This window comes from Ischnura elegans, chromosome 8, assembly GCF_921293095.1.
Source record: "Ischnura elegans chromosome 8, ioIscEleg1.1, whole genome shotgun sequence".
NCBI lineage: Eukaryota > Metazoa > Arthropoda > Insecta > Odonata > Coenagrionidae > Ischnura > Ischnura elegans.
In genome coordinates, this window is record NC_060253.1 from 35,455,653 (window position 1) to 35,477,203 (window position 21,551).

The window sequence follows — 21,551 nt, forward strand, 5'->3', positions numbered from 1 at the left end:
TCTCATCAATCAAGGCTATAACAGCTCACTGAAACCAATATGGAAATTAAATGGTAACATTGGTTCTCGCATGCCTATTGAGAACAGTGCAGGGAGAACCCAAGGTGTTAGAAGACATATGTATGTACTTTTTAGATTTTCCATGAGGTGATAGCCAGAAGCAGCTGCGATGCACACAGATTGCTCCTAATTCAATTTCATACTTACTCAAACCCGTAGGGGTTATGATAAATTATCAGTTTTTTCTTCTTCCTGTTTGAAGAAAAAATTGTAATAATTGATTAACAAAGCTGCCATAAATTAAATGATATATGTTCACGTACACCAATAAAGTTAAATATGCAGCCAAGCTTCAATTATCCATTCTGGCTATAGATTCCTTGGCCATGACTCATGACTCATGGCCCATGAGCCATGAGTGATTGGTCATCTTACTACTCTAGCGAGTATGTAAAGTTTGAAATGAGTACAACCCACTGACTTTCAGGACTATTGCTAACAACTACAGTAGAGAAGTCTGTGCAAAAGCTCATTCGAAGTTGGTGAGTACATTTTGGATGTTACAAAGATTAATTCTCACCAACTATACAACTCATCTCTAATTTGATTAAATATTTCATGTTTTTATCCAAAATTGTTCTCATACATATTTTTTCAAATTTGCCTGTATCCATATACATATAAGTATATATATATATATGATATTTATAAATCAGTTTAACAATTGAAAGCTGATTAAAGTGGCCTTACGTCCTGATTTAGTCAAAATGTCTTCAAATTCCTATCATATGAAAAACAAAAAAAAATGCTTTGTGAACGCTTGGTTACTTGATCTGGCAACTTGTGAACACTCATTAATCATTACCAGCTAGCAGCATAATATTACCAAATTTTGTATATTTGGGGCATCTCGTGTGATCTTAGGAATAGATAATTGTTAATAATGGTCATGAGAAGCTCAATCACTGGATGGGAAGCCATAAAATATAATTAAAAAGAGGTTATTAATCTATAATAATACATTGATGGTACATTTTATGAGCAATTTTTACTCTGGTTTCTGCAAAATGCTTGCCCATTTTTTTCTCGTGTTCTTTTTGCCCATTCAATCGAAAACTAGGGAGTTGTTTGGAGGCAGGAAATGTCACTAGGGAGAGAAATGAGGAAAGTATGAATGGGAGAGTAGGGCTGTGTGGAACTATCTGGGAAAATGATCGGCTAATAATCCAGTGAAGAGTTAGTCATATGACTAATGATTGAGGGCCTAGTGCTAAAATTATGCCTTATGCAGAATTAAAAAATTAATGAAAATGTTCACTCTACAGATTGAATGTAGATACCATTACTATTTTATTACCTTTCTTTTTTCTTTTTCTTATCCTTATTGAATACCTTATCCTTAAATTGTTTTTTCTCATACTCTGAAGTTTTGTCTCTGAGCTAGTTTTTAGTAGCTGTTATTAACTTGTATTGAAACTGCAGTAACTACCACAGGTAAAAAATAAGTATGTAATGTGATTTCAACAGTGTCTAATCTAATCTTTTCTTGAGGGCAAAAATACTGATCAGAATAAGCCAAATATTAATTTCTGTATCCCTTTCTTTCAGTGCACGGGGATCATATTTCCTGAACACAGCCCCCTCATCACCATATGCACTTGGTTGATTTAAATGTCGGTCAAAAATGTATTAACCATTGTATTCATCAATTGTAAAAAATCACTTAGTACGCCAATCACTAGCATTCATCTTAAGATCAGAATAAAAATTCCTCAGCAAAACATTTCTTGGTGAATAAATGCCATGCCAAGGAAAGGCATTTATGAAAGCAAGGAAGAAAGGAGGGAGATGCCTTCATGATAAGGAGTTCCTGACGCCTCCGTGGTAAGGATAAGAATTGAAAGGAAGGGATGAAGAATCCTGCAGGACACCGTCATTAGGCATCTACCACTTATAAATCTAATTTCTATTTCAAAATGGAGTAATTTACCAATGGAGAATATCAAATAGCCAATGGAGTTTTCTTAAGAGAAGAATGAATATAAAAGTTTTCATTAGATGTGAGTAAATGGCAGTGAAATTTTCAATAGTGGCCATGGAAAAAATCTTTGGAACCGGGAAAGTCTCGAATCAAGCACCATGAACCCAGGGGCAGATTTAGGGAGGGGGAGAGGAAGGGTCACAGGGGTCATAATCCTGCATAAATTTTATCAAAATTGTTAATTTTTATTAGTTTAACAGTTTTTGTATTCTTGTAAAGGGGGTGTATATGAAAATTCATGACTAAAAGTCCCAAAAGTGAGAGAAGTTTGTGTTGTATTTATAGTAGAGTGTAGCCTCCATATTCCGTTCTCTCAAGACTCAGGTCATGACCCTCCCACACCCCAAATTTGATGCTGAATCTGTCCCTGCATGAAACTTGGTAAAATTTTCATTGGAATTGATGTATGTACCTCCATAGCCAAGTGGTCTATGCAGAGGCTCTGAAGGCCAAAGGTCTGTGGTTTGATTCCCAATCCATGGTGATTTCTTCGGTGGCAAATATTGTGCACCCATGCATGTGCGATGGAAAAGATGAAGGAAAGATAGATAACATGTAAAAGTGAATTGGAGGCACTACCTTTTCTTGTTCAAGCAATTTTATCTCAGTTGGCTCTGGATGATCAGTGGAGATCTTCTTTGGCAGCAGTCGATGGCTTATTTTGCAGAGTAGGTTCCTATCTAGTGTTTCAACATTTTCAAATCCAGTGAAGTATGAAACAATCATGCCAACTATGCCCATTGTAATGAATCCAATGAGTGTGTAGTACAGGTAGGACACTCGATAGAGCCAGAAAACATCATCATGCCTGAAATGAGTCATTAGGATTTATTTAATTTTATGATATTTTATGTTGTAGTTTAAATATATTTTTATATTTGCAGCAGTTTTCTACCATGTTAAAGAGTGCTAGTGATAGGTCAAAAATAATTGAATTCCGTTGTTAGCTTTGGCCGTTACGTTTCTTCCTTTCTGTCTTTTTATTGCAGCCACCTGGTCATCGTAGACACAGAAAAGAAAACAAACAGAAACAAAACCAAAAGTAAAACACAATTTGGAATTATGGTTTTAAGAATTGTGGGGGAAACCACCCAGACTACCATGTTAGACTCTTTGCTCTTGTCCTGCTATTCCCACAACATAAAGGGCCTTGAGATGTGGCTAGAGTAAGCATGGGTCTGTTGACAAGCTTGCCGTCTTAAGGCCAGTTTATACGGTACATTAACACATACGAGTTAATGTTTAAATTTATGACTGTGAGAATGAACGCAAAAATGCACTGTGTAACCACCCAACTTGTGCAAAAGCATGAATGGAAAATAAAACCAGTTCTAATTTGGTTCATACGTTCATACGTTTTGGTCCACAAAAATCATTCATGTAAACAGACATTAACGTGTTAATTTATTGTATAAATAGGGCTTTAGAGAGGCATGTAGGGAATATGCAGTTATGGGCCGCAGGGAGAGGCCACCTCCAGGGGTCATTAACATTCCCAAGGTTGAGAGTATAGCAAGCTGCAAGATATGAGGCTCACTCACTTTATGTTGAAGGAAAGAAAGGGTGTAGAGCGGATGCATATGGTGCAGCAACAATAAACGTTTTGGTTTAATTTAATAAGCTCTTCCCTTTATTGGACTCTCAATGAACTTGAGAGCACTTGCAGGATTAAAATTTTGTACTTACTCAGGAATGTGAGTGTTGATAGCAGTGCCAAAGGTCAAACTTGTATAGTTGATTCCAGTAAGATGACTACATCCTTCAAGGGTCACAGGTTTTATTGGAAAGCGCAGCCATTTCTTAGCAATTGCCATCTGAGCTCCGACTGACACCCATGCACTGACGATGAACCCCACAATCCCACCAACAAGAGCACCCTGGGATTGGAGAGACATTAAGGCAATCAATCACGAAGAATTACCACATATCCTAGTATAAGATACACGAACACATAAGACCAACTGTGATTTTTCATGTTTGAATTTATGAAAAATATTTTAATCAGATGGAAATGGATAAAAGAACTTTTTCAAAATATAATTTCTGGCAAAGAAAACAAATCTCTAGCTATGGCTCTAGCATAAAATATTGGGAAATGAGTTTTTTTTGGAATATTATTGATAATTGCAATAAATACAACCATACTCCATGTACAGTGTGTCGAATTACTGAAGGATGAAGTTATACCCTAATATAAGAAGATGCCATCTTATTTTTAAGTATACATATTTGTGAATAAAAAAAGTGTGTCATATGGGCTGGAAAATACGGTATAGCTATCACAGTATTCTCTAAGACATTGAGCCCTTCAGAACTAGAGAGGAAAAGACTTCATCAAAATCATCACAAACCTTTGCATTCATCCACGGCGTCAGCAGTCCCAATATAAAAATTCCCAAGGATGGACCAGCTGAAATTCCTGAAAGACTCCTGCTGACCTATAAAATTGATTTCCACAGATTAATGCAAATAGTATTGAGTTCAAAAACCTAAAATGTGTGAGCACGTTTCAAAATGAGGAAGAGATGCATAAAAATGCTAATTTTATTCGTTCAAAGATAACTTGAAACAAAAAAGTATCACATGTTGGCATACAACAGCTAATGGGGTCAATCAATCAGAAATAAAAGCATAACTCAAGAAAAGAATTTGAAAGAGGGAAAGGAAAAGTAAGTTTAGTTGGAAAACAAATCTTCTTCATCCAGCCTCAACAAGAATATTTAAAATTTCAAACTAACTATATACATTATGTGTCACTAGTTCAAACCAAAGATATTATTTTTTTTTCATTTAGTAATGTAACTTTTAATTTTTACGGTGTAATACATAATCTGGAATCATGATGACAAATTGAATAGCAGAAAAATATCAGGAAAGATTGATTTAAATTCATTAAAATTATTCTAGATTCAAAAGGATTCTTGCTTCTCATTAATTCATGTAAGAGATCAAACTTAAAGGGGATGCATTAAATTACTCTTGGAAACAACTATGAAAAATCGAAGACACGTATATGCTGCCAAAATGTTTTTACTGGCAGCGTCTGCATAAGCCAAACGGGAGGTCATGCCCTGGGTTTTGGGAGAATGAAATAAATACCTTGAGAGAGGGGTATTCTCCCGTGTAATTTTTTTTTAAATAACCATATTTTATGCATTTTGAAGCCTAAAATTTCATTTTTATTTGTAACAACTGGTAAAATTGAAATTGTTTAGATATTTAAGAATGCAAAAACTATTAAAATAATAAATCTTTTTAAATTTGATAAAATTTTAGGGGGAATTCCTCCCCCCCCCCCAAAATCCACCCTAATAATACTTAATAAAAAATCTGTGTTCACTTACAAAGTGTATATTTCATTCAGCATGAATTCTCACCAAGTGAGAGCCAAATTGATCAATATCAATTCCTATCAGTGTCAAGCACAACCCCCCACAGCTAAACAATATCAAGAGCATGGGGTCAGATGAAATAAAATGACATGGTTAGAGGCTAGAAGATTACTTATCTGCTCACCCACCTGAATAATTGCTCCCAGTCTGTCGACGACCAAGACAAGAGCTGTGCTAATGATCCCCAATATGAGGACTATGAACTTCAATATTGTGCTGGCCTGCTTTTCAGACATTTTTATACCGGACCAAGGTTTTATAAAGTCCTCTAAAATCATTGCAGTGGCAGCATTCAGCAAGGTTGACATGGAACTAAAACAGATTATTAATTTTTCCATGGACGAGGGTGATTCACCACTCCAACAATCAAATTTGATGTGCTATTAAGTTTTATGTAGAGATGGGTAATACATAATGAAAACAAAATAAATATTCAGGGCAAATGAAGAGGGTTTCAAAGAAAAAGAATATCAGGGAACTGAAGGTAAATATAAATGTTTTTGAAAAGGAGAGTTCAAGAGCTGCAGTATACCAATATTAGGATTATAGTACGATGAATGAATAAATATTCGAGTAATATAATTAAAATTGTAGATGAAGTCTTGAAAGATATAGAAGCCTACAATTCATTATTTTAAGGCATAATTATAAAGAAACAGAAGTTTTTAAGGCATTTATAAAGAGAAAACAGTAGACATCTGAACGTTATCTCACAATGTGACCTGCATACTGGCTTTAAAGCAGCAATTATGAGAGAAGATAAAAACTGATTTGGAAAAAAATTTTATGTGTACCGATGTACTGTCATCTTTTGAACCAATAACACTCAGAGAAAAAACTGCCAAAATATTGCACCATACTATAATAGATAGCATAAGAGAATAGGAAGATGGCCAGTGGTTGAATAAACAATATAACATATAGGTCCTCATTAAAAACACTTCTTTAATTGACTGATAATTTACAACTAACTATACTCTCACCTCAGTGATGCACTAAATATTCCAGCAATGAAAAGTCCTGGGAGACCGGGTATTTTGTCACCAAATTGCATCACAAGATAGGGCAGGATCTGATCTGATTTTCGAATTTTCTAGAAATTGTAAAATATATTAGAATCATTTGAAACTAATTTATGACTTCTATTTTTTAATCAGAGATATACTGAGGCGTTAGGGATCTTAAATTTTAATACTATGTCTATAACATATAAAAAATTCTAATAAAAATATCTTCAACAGAAGAGGTACACAATATTTTCTGAAACCATTCTAAGAATTATCTTAAAAAAACTTGCTAGGCTGAGGACAAAAAAACCAAACATGTATTAAAAAAATAATTTGTTGTTAGAATGATGTTTATGATGTAATAAGATTTTTAATATTATTTTGATTCTACTGTAATCTCACATAAAGTAAATAGAAATTAATATAAGTAAGCATTTTTCTAAATAGAAAACTATTAATTTCCATGTACTTACCTTTGATTTCACAGGATCACAGTCATAGTGGTTGGCATATATCACCATTCCAGTGTAAATGAAAAGCACAACAAAGCATGAAATTCCAAATGCTAAACTCAGCACTGCTCTGCAAATCAATTTCAAAAGACATAAACAATTTCAATTTCTCCTGGTGAAATATATTGATGAATTCTTCTCATTTTAAATCATTGTCAATCAGGTTCAGTGTGAAATTGGACTTTCATTGAGTAATACACCATAAAAATGGAAAACAAGTTGTTTTCTGAAATATTGGCATATACGACTGTGTTAACCTGGTTGAAAACCCAAGAAGAATTCATCAATTTGAAAGACATTTTCAAAATTGGACAACAATTTACATGACTTCGGTTGACATGGCAATGGTCACATCAGTGGCTTACCTTCTGGCCTTCTTGAGGGTTGGCAGTGCAAGACAGCGCTGGAGGATTGCCTGGGAAGCTGCACAATGGGACAGCCACATGAAAAAATTCCCTATGAACACTGTCCAGAAGGTATGGCGGACTAGAGGATTCAGATCCATACTGCAGAAAGAAAGATGCAAGATTTAAAACATTTGTCTGCACACCATTATACAGGCTGGAGAAAAATTGCGTCCCGAAATTTTAACCCTGGATAGCTGATGCCAATAGGTACCAAAATAACTTTTGATGTTTAGGTCGAAAACGCACAATTTTTAAACTACAGATACTTTGAGCGAAGCACTCCAATTGACCACAAGTTAGCCCTCTTGCCAGATGCATTGGATAACTCATGATCTCCACTAAAGAAAGCATTCGAAGTTATGAGTTTAGTAATAGAACCACCTGGTACCCACTGTGCTTTTAGAACATCCAAACATTTTCACGTGGACGGCTCTACTTAATGTAATACACAAAAAAGCAAGAAATTCCATTTGCTAAACTCAGCACTGCTCTGCAAATCAGTTTCAAAAGACATGCTTAAAACAAGACAGCAATTTCCATGCCATCAGTAAATCCGTACTTGCAAGCTTTAAGTTTGACGTGTTCTACAGAAAGGTACTGGATCCCAAGAACCTTTTTTGTGCGCAATTTACCTGCGAGTGGCTCATTTTGGAGCAAATTCTATCCCCAATAGCTGAAATAAACATATTCGTTTGGTGCGAATCTTTGTTCTGGGAAGCATTTGTTAGATATTTATGAGCCCAATTTTTTAGCCAGATTTGAATTGGTCCTCCTGCAGAAACTAGGTTCAATGAAGCAAGGTATCGATTTGGAAACGGATTTTAAGTGAAATAGCTTTCTAGGAAGCTGAGTTTAGGATTTCACAACATTCAAATTCCACAAATATCACAATTTACCTGCGAGTGGCTCATTTTGGAGCAAATTCTATCCCCAATAGCTGAAATAAACATATTCGTTTGGTGCGAATCTATGTTTTCTACAAATTCTACGTATACACTTTAACATTGACAGCTTTAAGGTGTAAACTTCTGGAACAACTTCTGTAGGCAACACGCGGGTTATTACCGCCATGGGTGTTGCTGACTTAACAGGATGCGGCGATTATGTAATTATTATCATTATTATTCGTGCTACGAACGATTCCCAGAGGACAATTTTGGAACTGGAAAATTCTATTGTCTAAAACCTGGTTTTTGTTGCTGCTGGAAGAGTGGTACCAGAGGCATAGATTTCACGATTACAGTCCCGAATTATGAAATTTACGATCTGCCCTCAATAATTTGTCGTATAGCAGCGATTGAATTAATTTTCCAAACCACTACTTACAATTTATTACGGATTGTTTTCTTTATTCTTTTCGGAAGATTTTATACATAAAATCGCGAACTTTTGTGTTCTTTTCCTTTAACAGTCAAAATCAAAAACTCCCGTTCTCGTTTTCTCCATGATAGCTTCGAGAGTGGAAAGGTAATGTGAATTGAGAGTTTTCTAAATCATTTAAGACCATATTTGAAATCGTACCGAAGCTCATAGCACTAGATGTTAGGTGGTCCATTGAAGATGCCAACACAGGAAGGGGAGGACTTCAATGAAGCCACAACCGACTGAGAGCCTCAAATCTGCGCTAAAGGAGCACATGCTGGTAATATGTAATATATAGAAAAAGGCTAACATCTATTACCGAGAACCTCGGTACAATTTCCATGGAAATTCAGGAACCTACATAGCTTAGTAGTCCGGAAACCTAAAGGCTTGTGATTGGATACCCGGTACAGAGGCTTTTTTAATTTTTTTGGCTTAAATCATGTAAATTTCACCGCCATTCACACGGCAGCCTCGAGATACTATACAAATTTACTGTTCTTGAGGAAATGGAAAACCATTCTATGAGAAGGATGACTCAAAGATTTTTCCTCCTCTCCATTTTAAACGCGCACATCCGCTACTATCCACTGGGAATTCACTGACTTAACCTCCTAAGTCACTGTTTACCCTAAGGGGCATAGCTATGTGTATGGTATGGAATACCCTTTCAGCTATGGTAACTATATCGCAAGTCTTCCCATCTGTTCAGGAAACATTTCCTAGGAGGTCAGAGCCCTTTTTCTACCGGTATGCCTCCCTGGTTTTCCAGAAGGAAGGCCTGCCTGCAATGGAAGCTTTCTGTATTTTCAATTCCATCAATTCGGTTATGCAAAGGAATAACTCATCAAAATATACACACGTCAACATTTCATGTTTGAAAGTTATAAAAAGAGAGGAGTTTGAAAAATCATGTGACTTTGTTTTATCCGTTCCATTCGGTTTGCAAGCACATAAAAAGCCCTCAAATACGTATAAAATAAAAACACAGGCCATGATGACTGTGGATGATTGAATGATGCCGACAGCTCACTTAGAACAGCTTTTCAGGCTGACAACTGAATACAGAATTGGCGCAGCTTACGGACGCGTGTATGAAGTCAGCGACGCGACTTGTCAAAAAAACTGCGTTAAGGCATGTTTACACGATAAATTAACGCGTGCAAGTTACTGTCTGTTTGCGTGAATGATTTTTGTGGACCGGAACGGAACATGTACGAATGAATGAATCAAATGAGAACAGATTCTATTTTCCGTTCATGTATTCGTACAAGTTGAGTGGTTACACGGTACATTTTCGTATTCATTCTCGCGTTCATTCATTTAGACATTAACTCGTACGGGTTATTGTACCGTGTAAACAGGCCTTTAGAGGGAGAGCAGAGAGTGTAACATAACTTTTACATGAATTACTCTGGGGACCGCTAGTGAATCGGAGGCTATGTAGTAGGACTATATCGCTTGAGCTACCCTAACAACACCGGATATCCTACGGATATCCGTTTCAGGTCCGCTATGTCCTATCTAGGTCCGCCGGCAATCAGGATATCCGTCGGATCTCCCACGGATATCCGAAGCCGGATGATCCGAAAAATGTCCGAATGGGATGATCATAGGATATTCTGTTACAGAGCTATAATAACAATAATATACTATTGTTACCATTATTGCATTCATATTTGCACAATACCAATGCAGTTGTACCATATTCATTGAAGAAAACTAAATGAATACAAATAACAACTCTGACTGCAAAAAAATATTTGAGTTAACATTTGAACCCAGACGGCACAGGAAGTTTTCGTACCTAAATACGAGGGTGGACAATCAAGATACAAAAATCGCGCTTAGGAAGTTACTTAGAAGGTTTTGTTTCTTTATTTCCTTTAATTACGAATAAAGATGCAAGAGGACTGGCAAATTCATATGCATCGATAAAATTGTATCTCATCGATAAAACTGTATTCGGTCTGGGACTATTTTCTTACGCGGGTGGTGCCATCTGGTGCCATCGTGCCATATCCTCCTAGAGAGATCACATGTCTTCACAAGCTAGCACAAGGCGTTGGAGATCGCGTCGTTTACGTAACGTCTTACCACATTTCAGGGATTTTTGTGGTTAACGTTTGTGAAAAATAGAGTGTCTGGTAATAGTGAAGTTTCCCTTATTCTTTAATTTCATTCACTGGGCTTCAGAAACGTGTTTGTGAGATATTTTTGTTAAAAATGCCTTTCGTGTGTTTATTGTCGGGATGACGTAATGGAAACTCCGGGACATGGTTCAAGGTTTTAGCTTTCCAAAAGATCCTGAGTTGAAGAAGAAGTGCATTTGGGCGATAAGAAGAAAACATTTCACCCCTACGAAAAGCTGTGAGGTATGTACTCTTTCTCGCTGTAATTATTTGGATGTAATTTTAAGTTAGAAGTGGCTTCGGGATGTTGATGCATCAACATCCCGAACTATTCAGTACTGAAGTACTATAGTACTATTCAGTACTAAAAATGGTGATTCAAAATATTGTAGCAGCAATTCTTTTGAAAATTCTTGCATTTTAGTTATCTTTTTTGTATTAATTCATTCGGTAAACGTGTGGTTAAAGGAGAAACTATAGGAATAAGCTGCCAAGTTTATAGGTTCGAATATTGCTTCTTAGCTTGCCCTATGGTGTATTACACGTCGGCTTTCATCATTTCAAATTATCTTATGCTATAGTTTAAAACAATAAAAATATCAGGCATAAAAATATTTACTATATTTACGAGCCTAGTAATTTGATTTCTCATGCAGAAATACCAAAAATTGGAAATGATTTGACCTAATAAGTTACATGGTATTTTATCATTTATTAATTTTAGGTGTCTGAGCTTCACATCGCACCTTGTGATATCAGAAAATAATCTGTGGCCTTGGACGAGAAGACGAGGAGAAAATTCTTGCTGAATTGGAGGTGCCCAGATTGGAGGAAGGTACCATTGCTTCACTGTTACCTGTCGCCAAGAAGACAGACATTGTGGCAGAAGTGACATATTTGTGGATGTGGATTTGATTTGTGCAAGTTGGTGCAGTGATAGTGGACGTTCATCGGAGAAAGTATTGACGATAGTTTGTATGTATCGACCAGTCCTCTTTTAAATAATTTTCTATTCGAAAGAGAATAAGAGTAATTGTTTCGCTAAATTAGATGTGGGATAGAAGAGAAAATTGGAAATATTATTGTGGTTGACAATAGAAAATACATAATATATGTATTGTATTTCTGTGGGTTTTTTCTTTCCTGCCTCTTTAAAATTTCTTGCGGTGGTGACTTCATGCAAAGTAAGTATAAAATCGGAGGTGTGATCTAAGAGATAACATGTTTTATTTTACAAGTGTTTATGCTGGTGATTTGGCAGGACTTTCATATTTTTAATAGGGTGATACATTTACTGCAGTGACCTAGGGACTTTTACTCATCCCAAATAATTTTTCAAATACTTTAGCGCCTGATATGGGTAAGTTTTAGTAGCTGAGACTGAACTATACGTTAATTTTTGCTTGCATTTTGATGAATTCGATCATACTAATAGCAGATGTGTCAGCAATCCTGTTTCATCGGCAATTTTTATTTAAAAATTTTATTTCGTCAGGCTTTAGGGTAAGCTTTTTAATGCTCGTGGGCTATGTGATGTCTTATTTAGTGTCAAAATTAATAAGAATTTACTCTCATTAACATCTCAAGGTTTCCAAGTAAGTACGAGCCACTTAACAATGCTGGATGCTGGGGGTGCGTGAATTAGCCATGAGAATCTCATTTTTCGCAGAGTTATTTAAGTGGCCGAGTAAGTTTTGTAAGTTCTCAATGGGTAAATAATACTATATCATGAATTCTAATTACCATGAAAAACTCACAACCGACAAAACTTTGTCGGTCGTGAGTCTTTCATGGTAATTAGAATTCATGATATGGTGTTATTTACCTATTGAGAACTTACAATTCATAATGATTCGTATCAAGGTTCTCGCTACGGTCGGTAGCTATCGATTGTGTTGCGTTCGATACATTTTTCGATCGTGCGAGTTACGATATATCTAATGTCGACCTTATCGATTGAGATAAGCCTGAGTGCCGTGTTCCTGCGCGCTTCGTATCCAATCGTACGTGCTTAGTAGCGGACATTCACATGCTGCGTACGCGCTTCGTCGACAGGCCGCGAACGGAAATTATCCATTGACGAAAAGCGACGAAGCGGCATAGTATCCCCTTAGTCAATGGGTACTATGTACATACGAATTAGATACGGAGGGTTCTGTGCCGTCTGGGAAGTTTTTCCTGCAATTTTTGGTTTTCGCTCATTTTTAATACGGGGTTTCTGTCGAATGCAAGCATAAAGCAATGCAAGCAGAATATCCGTTTCAGGTCCGCTATGTCCTATCTATATAGGTCTGCCGGCAATCAGGATATCCGTCGGATCTCCCACGGATATCCGAAGTCGGATGATCCGAAAAATGTCCGAATGGGATGATCATAGGATATTCTGTTACAGAGCTTTAATAACAATAATATACAATTGTAACCATTATTGCATTCAGATTTGCACAATACCAATGCAGTTACAGCAAATTCATTGATGAAAACTAACGGAATACAAATAGCAACTCTGGATGCAAAAATTATTCGAATTGGCATTCGAAGTTTTTCCTGTAAGTTTTGGTTTTCGCTCATTATTAATATGGGTTTTCTGTCGAATACAAGCACCTATAGTTTGGAATTGGTGATTATAGCATTTACAAATTTCCTCCACAATGATAATTATTATATTTTTCGTTGGAACCATTATATTACGTACTTATCTAATAATAACAGATTAAAAATCGTATTTCTATTCTAGCGAAACTAAAATCTGCTCTAGAAAAATTTGCCCTTACATTTGATAAAACAAATAATGCACTGTTAAAAAATCTTTGGGACTACGAACCTCCGCTGAAACCAAAACACCGCCTCCCCAGATGTGCCCTCAACCCTTCCCATATCCCTATCCCCTAATTCCCTGTCTTATTATGCCATGACTCTTTTAATCTGTAAAACGTGATAAACTAATCTGCCTGCATTATTACTAAACGAACCCCCCAGGAGACAGCTGCAAAGCTGGGAACTGCGGAAAACAACAACGAGAAATATACTTGGACTTGGAAAATCGTATTTCGAAACTTGCGCCATAACGACCGGCGGCCATCTTATATAACATGTGACTTACAGCGCCCACAGCCATCGCCACTAAAGTTGTGTACGGTTGTGTACACATTCGTAGGTACTGTATTTTTGACTTTGTGACTTAAGCTGTGCTGTAAAATCTGATTTTACAAGCAAATTTACGTTGACGTACGCCATGGAAGAGGAAAATGATCCCTTTTTTGCAGTGGAGACTGGCAAAAAGGGATTAGAAGAATACAGTTTGTCAGCATCATTGACCCATCTACTGTTTACTGACCATTTAAATGAAAGTAAACGGAAAATTTTTCTCTATTCGATAGTAAACCAACGAACTTGTGTGTATCTAGCCTTTCAGGACTAATTTATTTCTCAGTGTAATTAATATTTCGTATGATCTTTGCGTGATAAAATACAATCCATTCAGACCGATTAAGTTTAAATATCAGTTCTCGCAGTAGAATCCATTTTTTAGCTGTTCTTTATGGCATTTAAGTATTATTCTCTATCTCAATGAACTCGTATATGAAGGGTTTTTCTCACAAATGAATAACTATTGAGAATATGTCGAAGAATTATAGTAAATAATGAGCAGTTCAGGACATAGCCATCAATTAACTCTCTCCGATCATTATCATTTAGGTATTGATTTGTGTCTTTAGTAAAATATTCGCTAATGCCTTACAGTTAGAAGAGGATGCAGAAAAATACATCTTCTGGAAAATGACGTGAGGTCCTTCGAGGATAAAAACAACAGTGTAAATGCCGGGATCAGAACATTCCAGTCTCTTCAGACCGCCCCGTAACTAGGAAGAGAAAAATTCTATAGCTACTGCAGGAGCATGAAGAGCCCAAGGAGGTGCAAATGTACCATGTAATCCCCGGAAATGGTAACGAGGAGGTTGATGAAGATAATTCGTATCTATTGATCCACATTCTTCCTGAAGGCATGTTTACACTGTACATTAACTCGTAGGAGTCATTGTCTAAATGTATGAATGCATCAATTTACACGAAAATGCACCATGTTATAGGCACCCAACTTGTGTGAAGCTGTGTGCCTAACCATTGTGTGTTAAAAAAAGTTAACGTTGGAATAGAAATACTTTGTCATTCCTCTTACTCAGGTGTTTATTATTTCGATGTGTGGCATTTTTTAAGTGTTTCCCCCCCCCAAAAATTTCTGGTACCCCCCCCCCCCCCAGAAATTCCTCGAACTTCCTCCGAACTTATCCGCAGAACTTCTCCCGCCAAGAACTTTTCGCGCTAAGGTTTTTCGCGCAAAGGATTTTTCGCGCAAAAGGACCCTGTAGCAAAATCCTGTCTCTGGAAAATCCTGTCTCTGAAAACCCTGCCTCTGGAATCAGCCTCTGAAACAGCCCCGAAACAACCCCGAACCAACTCCGAACCAACCTACCTGCAATGCAAGACTTATATAGGACTACTGCGGAGAAATACTTACTCCTTGGCAAGCAAGGGGAAATCGGTGCTAAGGCTTTAGTATTGCACTTGGAGGGAGAAGTTTTACCATTGTCCTATCACAACTCTCTCTCCCTCCAACACCTCACCCCAGTATCTCCTTCCCCTCCATGTGTTCCAATGAATATCCCTCTGATTCAACTGATGTCTCCAACCCAGAAGTTGAGGGGAAAATTCTGGCTGGTATGCTGTTGTCTCAAAACCAGGGAATGGTGTTTTGCGGAGCGGCCGTTTCTGCAGGGGCAGTGACGCATCAGTGGGCAGTAGTTGAATTCGCCTGGCTACCCCTCCACTCCCTGGAAGAATCCCTCCCCTCAAATCCTGTCTCGCCTTGCATAGGCAATCTCTCTTCTGCTCGTGGGCCGGTCGGGGACACATGTCTAGTGAGACATGGCAAATTTAGAGCAATTATTCTGCTGGTATTTAGCTGGTAATGTTTTCTTTGGGATCATGAATTACTATCATTGTTTTCTGTAATACTTGTGATTTTGAATACTCTACTTTTGAATAGATATCGAAAGATAATAACTCGTAAATTGTTTTTTGGAATTTTTGTCTTGTGAGCTGATTTTCTTGTTTGTGGAGTCTTTCCCTGATCCAGCTTGTGACCGACGGTTGGAGTATTTCCCTTGTCTGGACTTACGTGAACAATCAACTAGATTTACGACGTAACGTCACAGTTGTTTATCTCATTTTAGACTATCGTGCATTCCGTGAAAATAATCTACAGAGCATTGCTCTGCTCACATGTTTTCGCACTGTATTTACTTAGTCATAAGTGTTTTGGAGTTCAGAGATTAAGTGAATTCATTGGTCTTATCTATATGGACAGTTTATTTTGTGCCAATGTAAGCATGACATTTGTTTCCATGTTATAACTTATGTATGTTTAATAATTTTGTCTTTTAAAGCCATGCATGTTCACAGAGAAGTGCCATTTTTGTTAATTTTATAAGCTGAAATTTATATGATGAATCAAAAGATTGTTTTATCTGGTTCTTGTCAATATTCAACTGTAACCAAGTGGTAATCATTCTTAACTATTGTTTGCTACAATTTTTCATTAAGGTCACTTTACAAGGTTGAATTTATTCATTGATACGGAAATGCAAACCCAGAAATTATATCATCTCAGATTTATTAGTAGGCATAGTTGGAAGCTTGGGTATATACATTTTACCTATGAACAATGCCATTGTTGATGTGATTCTTCAAACCATTGAAATCTCAAAGCATGAGATGTTATGATCTTCCTTGGAAATCATTTTTCGGAACTTTCAGGGTATGACCTGTTCCATTCGAACTCTTGGAATCACTAAATTTAAATTGATCCAATTCCCAAGAGGTAACATTAATTTTGAAAGTCAGTTTGCTTGAATGCAATAACTCAAATCACGTAAAAAGGCCTTAAAAATGACAAAATAAGAAATATTAAATAGTTTTTTAATGCAATTTTGTTTCTTTTTATTTAATCAGTAGTCACTAGTTAAAGCATTAATCATTCGAATGAAGGAATCTATTTGGTGTATATTCTTGCTACAATATGCAAAAAATGGTATTAATATCCGGAAGGGGACGTCCTATGGATATCGGATTTTGGGACATGCGGATGGGCCACGGATATCCGAAGGAAATCCGGCGATATCCGTCGGACATCCGTCGGATATCCATAAGTCCCAAAATCCGATATCCATAGGACGTCCGCTGCCGGATATTAATACAATTTTTTGCATATTGTTGCAAGAATATCGGATTTGGGACATGAACACTCCTTCCACCTTGTTAAGGTTGTCTATCATGTGCAGGAATCTTTTTGGTGTATATTCTTGCAACAATATGCAAAAAATTGTATTAATATCCGGCAGCGGACGTCCTATGGATATCGGATTTTGGGACTTATGGATATCCGACGGATATCGCCGGATTCCCTTCGGATATCCGTGGCCCATCCGCAACGTCCGCCTTGGATATCCGACGGACATCCGTCGGATGTCCATGTGTTGTTAGGGTATTAAGATCAGATATCATTAAGAGCAACACGGAGGATATCATATAGGAACTTAAGTATATTTCTTGGTCCAACAGCAACGCTAAAATAAGAGAAATATTTGGTCAAGCGATTAGGCGTAGAAATTCATTTTTCTTCGAAATGTAAGTATTTAACACTCACTATGCTGACCTTACTGAAGATCTGTGCCCTGCTGCTGGCCATTTTCAATACTTTTGTGTTGTTTCTTAACAATCAACCTTTGGTGCAAGGGATATGCGTTTGGAATCATTTTAAAGCATGCATTTTGATTTTGTTTTTTTATTTGTTTTTGTTTAGAAGATGTTAATACCACTTTGTTAAAAATAGCAAAGTACGATCTGTCAAAAGACGCATGTCGTAATATTATGCCCGTGGCAAAAATCAAAGGATTTCACGTGGCGTAATATGACGCCCATTAGCACGCAAAGTGTTAAATTAATGCTATAATCTATTCACTTTATGTTTGCAAGTGAGCTTCCATGAAAGCTCGGACACACTCGGAAGGCTTCGCTAATGGGGGAGGGGTAGTACCGAGAGACAGAGAGGAGGAGCGAACTTAACGTCGCCAAATGTAAATAGCCGCCCTACTTTGTCACTGAAAAGGTCGGCGCCGAGGCAATGTATATACTTATTTGGAAGGTATTGATGATAATCCTTTCAAAGAAGCCCATGACATTGTCAGCTACCACGCTGAATGAGACACCGTGGGTGAAAGGCATACTTAAAGACATACGAGAAGAGGTTTGGCAACACTGCTCCACGAGCAGATTCACGATGTTAACTCGACGGAGGTTTGTGTGCGACTGACTGAGGCCACGCCTGCTGTTTTTCTGATTGGCAAATGGAAAGTCACGTGTCGAGAAACTTTCCCTCCCCTCACCCCCTCTTGCTTTAGCCACACCAGCTCATCAGCAAAGTTAAAATGAACAGAGTGTAGGTGGGACTCAATAGTCAAATATCTTCCACGCCACCCTTTCTTTTTTTTGGTGACGCTTGTAGTCATAACACCCTATTTAGGCAGCTTGCGAGCGAAGTTGTGTGTATATAAATGTAAACGAAAGAGAAGACTCACTTGAAGAACTCGAGTCGTCCGCTCTTATAGTTCTTTTCGAAGACGTTGGCCATGCTCCCGGCACCAATGGTTCCCATAATACACACCACCACCACTCCGGCCAGCATGCTGAAAGACTGCACCGTGTCAGCCCACACGACAGCCTTCAGACCACCCTTAAAAGGCAAAGAAGAATCAATCGTAGGGGAGAAGCGTGACTGTATTTATGTAATGCCTCGTTCCAATTTTATCGTCAGGACGAGGTCAAAACCAGGGATGGCAAGGGAAACAAAGCGAAAGTCAAAACCAGTAAAATCTCAATAGTTTCGTTCCCGGAAGCGAAACATAGACACGAAACGAAACAAAATTAAACCCGGGGAGCTAAACTCAGGGTCGAAACGAAATCGGGGTCAAAACTACTTCGGTTCGAAACTAAAGTAAACCTCTGGGACGAGACGAAACACAGATTTTGTATTTTACCGGAGACCACGTGCTTCACCTTCGAACAGTTTACTTTCGACCCACACGAGTACGATGTATGGTTGAATGAAGTAGAGGTTCGGCCTTCCGCCATTGTATGCATGGATCACTCACATTTTTACCACTAAAAGGAGAACGGTGAACGCAAACAGGCCATTCGATTTTTAAGCTCAGTGTTTTAACCTCTCCCCATTCTGTCATGAAATGGGTCGAAACTATCCCATCTTATCCCCCTCCTTTCTCTGTCTATAGACCTCCTAAAGTTGGTTATCTTAATGACGACTTTGAGTCAACGTTGTATAGTGTACTACCTCATTATAAAAATGTAATTGTGTGCGGTGACTTCAACTTTGACTTGCTTAAAGTCACGCACGATAGCAAATGTATTAATGGCATCTGTTACCGTTGCAATATGTCGATTGTACCGCTGCAACCTATCCATCACTTCCCTACCACAAGCACTTTATTAGATTTATTTATTGTCGATGACTTATCTAAAGTTATTGATTATGGTCAATACTCTATTCCATTTCTTTCAAATCATGACTTGATGTATGTTAAATTTAGATTTAATATTCCTAAAAGTAAAACTAATGCTATATACTGACGTGATTTCAGAAATTTCGATTTGACGAAGTTCCAAGAGGATTTTGATGGTCTTTCTTGGGCCAATTTTCTGTCTGTCCACACAGTTGATAGCAAACTGAGCATATTCATATCCAATGTGCATAAACTACTAGAAAAGCATGCCCCTTTAAGAAAGACACTGCCAAAGAGAAATCGAAATTATTCCGTGGGTGACTCCTGATATCGAGGACTTGATGAAAAGAAGGGACATAGCGAGGCGTAAATTTAAAAGAAATAAAACAGAAGAACTTTACCATCAGTATAAAAGCCTGAGGAATGCGACCCTAGATCTTATGAAAAAAAAGAAGAGCGAGTATTATAATCAATGCTTTTCCAGAAAATGGGATTCAAGGTCAATCTGGAATGAGATTCGACGGCTAGGGCTAGTTAAGACTCGAAAAGAAAATGAAAAACTGAATTTTTCTGCTGAGGAGTTAAACGCATATTTTCTTGACTCCCTTAGCACCAGCTCCTCCAGCCTCTCAGGGACAGGTCCACGCCCCCTTGTTTCCAACTATACTAACCCAAGAGATAATCAGGAGTTCGGTGATAACCTCTTTTATTTTCCTTATTTTACTCCTGAACTCATGTTGAATTATTTTTGTTGCATCAAATCAAATTCAGCCGGAATAGATGGGTTAGACAACAAAACGCTAAAAAATATTCTGCCAGTAGTTTTCCCAGTGATATTAGATATTTAAAATTGTTCCCTAAACTATTCATCCTTTCCCGTCAGCTGGAAAACGGCTGTAATCAAACCTATCAAAAAAAACCACAATCCCACTGAACTCTCTCACTTTCGCCCAATATCTTTGTTGTGTACTTTATCTAAGCTACTGGAAAGGTTTGTATACAACTCAACAATTGAATTTTTAGCAGAAAGGAATCTTATCGATAAATATCAATCTGGTTTTCGCAGCACCCACAGTACTCAAACTGCTCTCATAAGAGTAACAGAAGATATCCGTGTCGGCAAAGATAATAAGGAAGTTACTATTTTGGTACTCTTTGTCTTTAGCAAGGCCTTCGACTGTGTCAATCATGACCTCCTCCTACTCAAAATGAAAAGACTTGGATTCTCTATACCTGTTCTAAAATGGTTTAAATCTTATTTGTCAGAGAGAAAACAAGCAGTTAAAGGTAGTGATGGCCAACTCTCTAGTTTTTCTAATGTATCTTGTGGTGTGCCGCAGGGGTCAATCCTTGGCCCCGTACTTTTCACGATTTTTATTAAGGATTTGCCTTGTTCCTTAATTCATTCTATGTATCAATTATATGCGGATGATTTACAAATATATCTCCGCTGCCATCCAATACACCTGCTTAACGGCATTGAAAAAGTAAATGACGATATCAGCCGTATTTGTAATTGGTCCCGTGAAAATTTGTTGAAAATTAATCCTCTAAAAACGAAAGGGATTATAATTGGCGCCTCACAATTTATTAATAAACTTAATTTTGATGTATTACCTAAAATTTGTGTTGACGGCTTTGAAATTCAATACTCTCAGTCTGTTAAAAACTTAGGAGTTACTCTTAACAATGTACTCACTTGGGAGGAACAAGTAGCACATATTTCAAATAAGTGTTATAAAACGTTGGCACAGCTTAAGCATTTAATACCTCTTGAATTGCGCAAAAAGTTGATTCAATCGTTGTACCTTCCTCATATTCAGTATTGCTCGCTGGTAATGTCTGATCTAACCAATGAATTGTCCAATAAAATGCAAATATTGTTAAACGCTGGTGTAAGATTTGTATTTAATGTGGCATTACATGAACACATTACTCCTTATTAATTAAAGATCGAGTGGCTAAAACTTGAAGAACGAAAAAGTTACAGTATTCTATTTTTATGTTTAATTTATTGTCAAGCAAAACTCCTGATTATTCATATGAAAGAATAATGGTCAACATTAGCAATTGTGACAGGGTTGTTAGGGCGCGAAGACGTTTTAAAATACCAAAATGCAGA

At 37.3% G+C, this 21,551-nt stretch overlaps 1 protein-coding gene across 2 annotated transcripts in view; it reads right to left on the minus strand.

Annotated features, from left to right (window-relative positions):
- Positions 1–71: 71 nt before the first annotated feature.
- The window catches only part of LOC124163277 (sodium-coupled monocarboxylate transporter 1-like), a 47,786-nt gene continuing 26,306 nt past the window's right edge, over positions 72–21,551 (minus strand). For both annotated transcript variants that reach the window (XM_046540071.1, XM_046540070.1), the window contains exons 7-15: positions 18,491–18,645; positions 7,318–7,458; positions 6,914–7,022; positions 6,417–6,526; positions 5,562–5,745; positions 4,393–4,479; positions 3,728–3,918; positions 2,621–2,849; positions 72–252 (exon numbers count right to left, since the gene is read on the minus strand). In XM_046540071.1, coding sequence (XP_046396027.1) covers positions 223–252; positions 2,621–2,849; positions 3,728–3,918; positions 4,393–4,479; positions 5,562–5,745; positions 6,417–6,526; positions 6,914–7,022; positions 7,318–7,458; positions 18,491–18,645 — 1,236 coding nt within the window. In that variant the 3' untranslated portion in view covers positions 72–222. The remainder of the gene's footprint in view (positions 253–2,620; positions 2,850–3,727; positions 3,919–4,392; positions 4,480–5,561; positions 5,746–6,416; positions 6,527–6,913; positions 7,023–7,317; positions 7,459–18,490; positions 18,646–21,551) is intronic.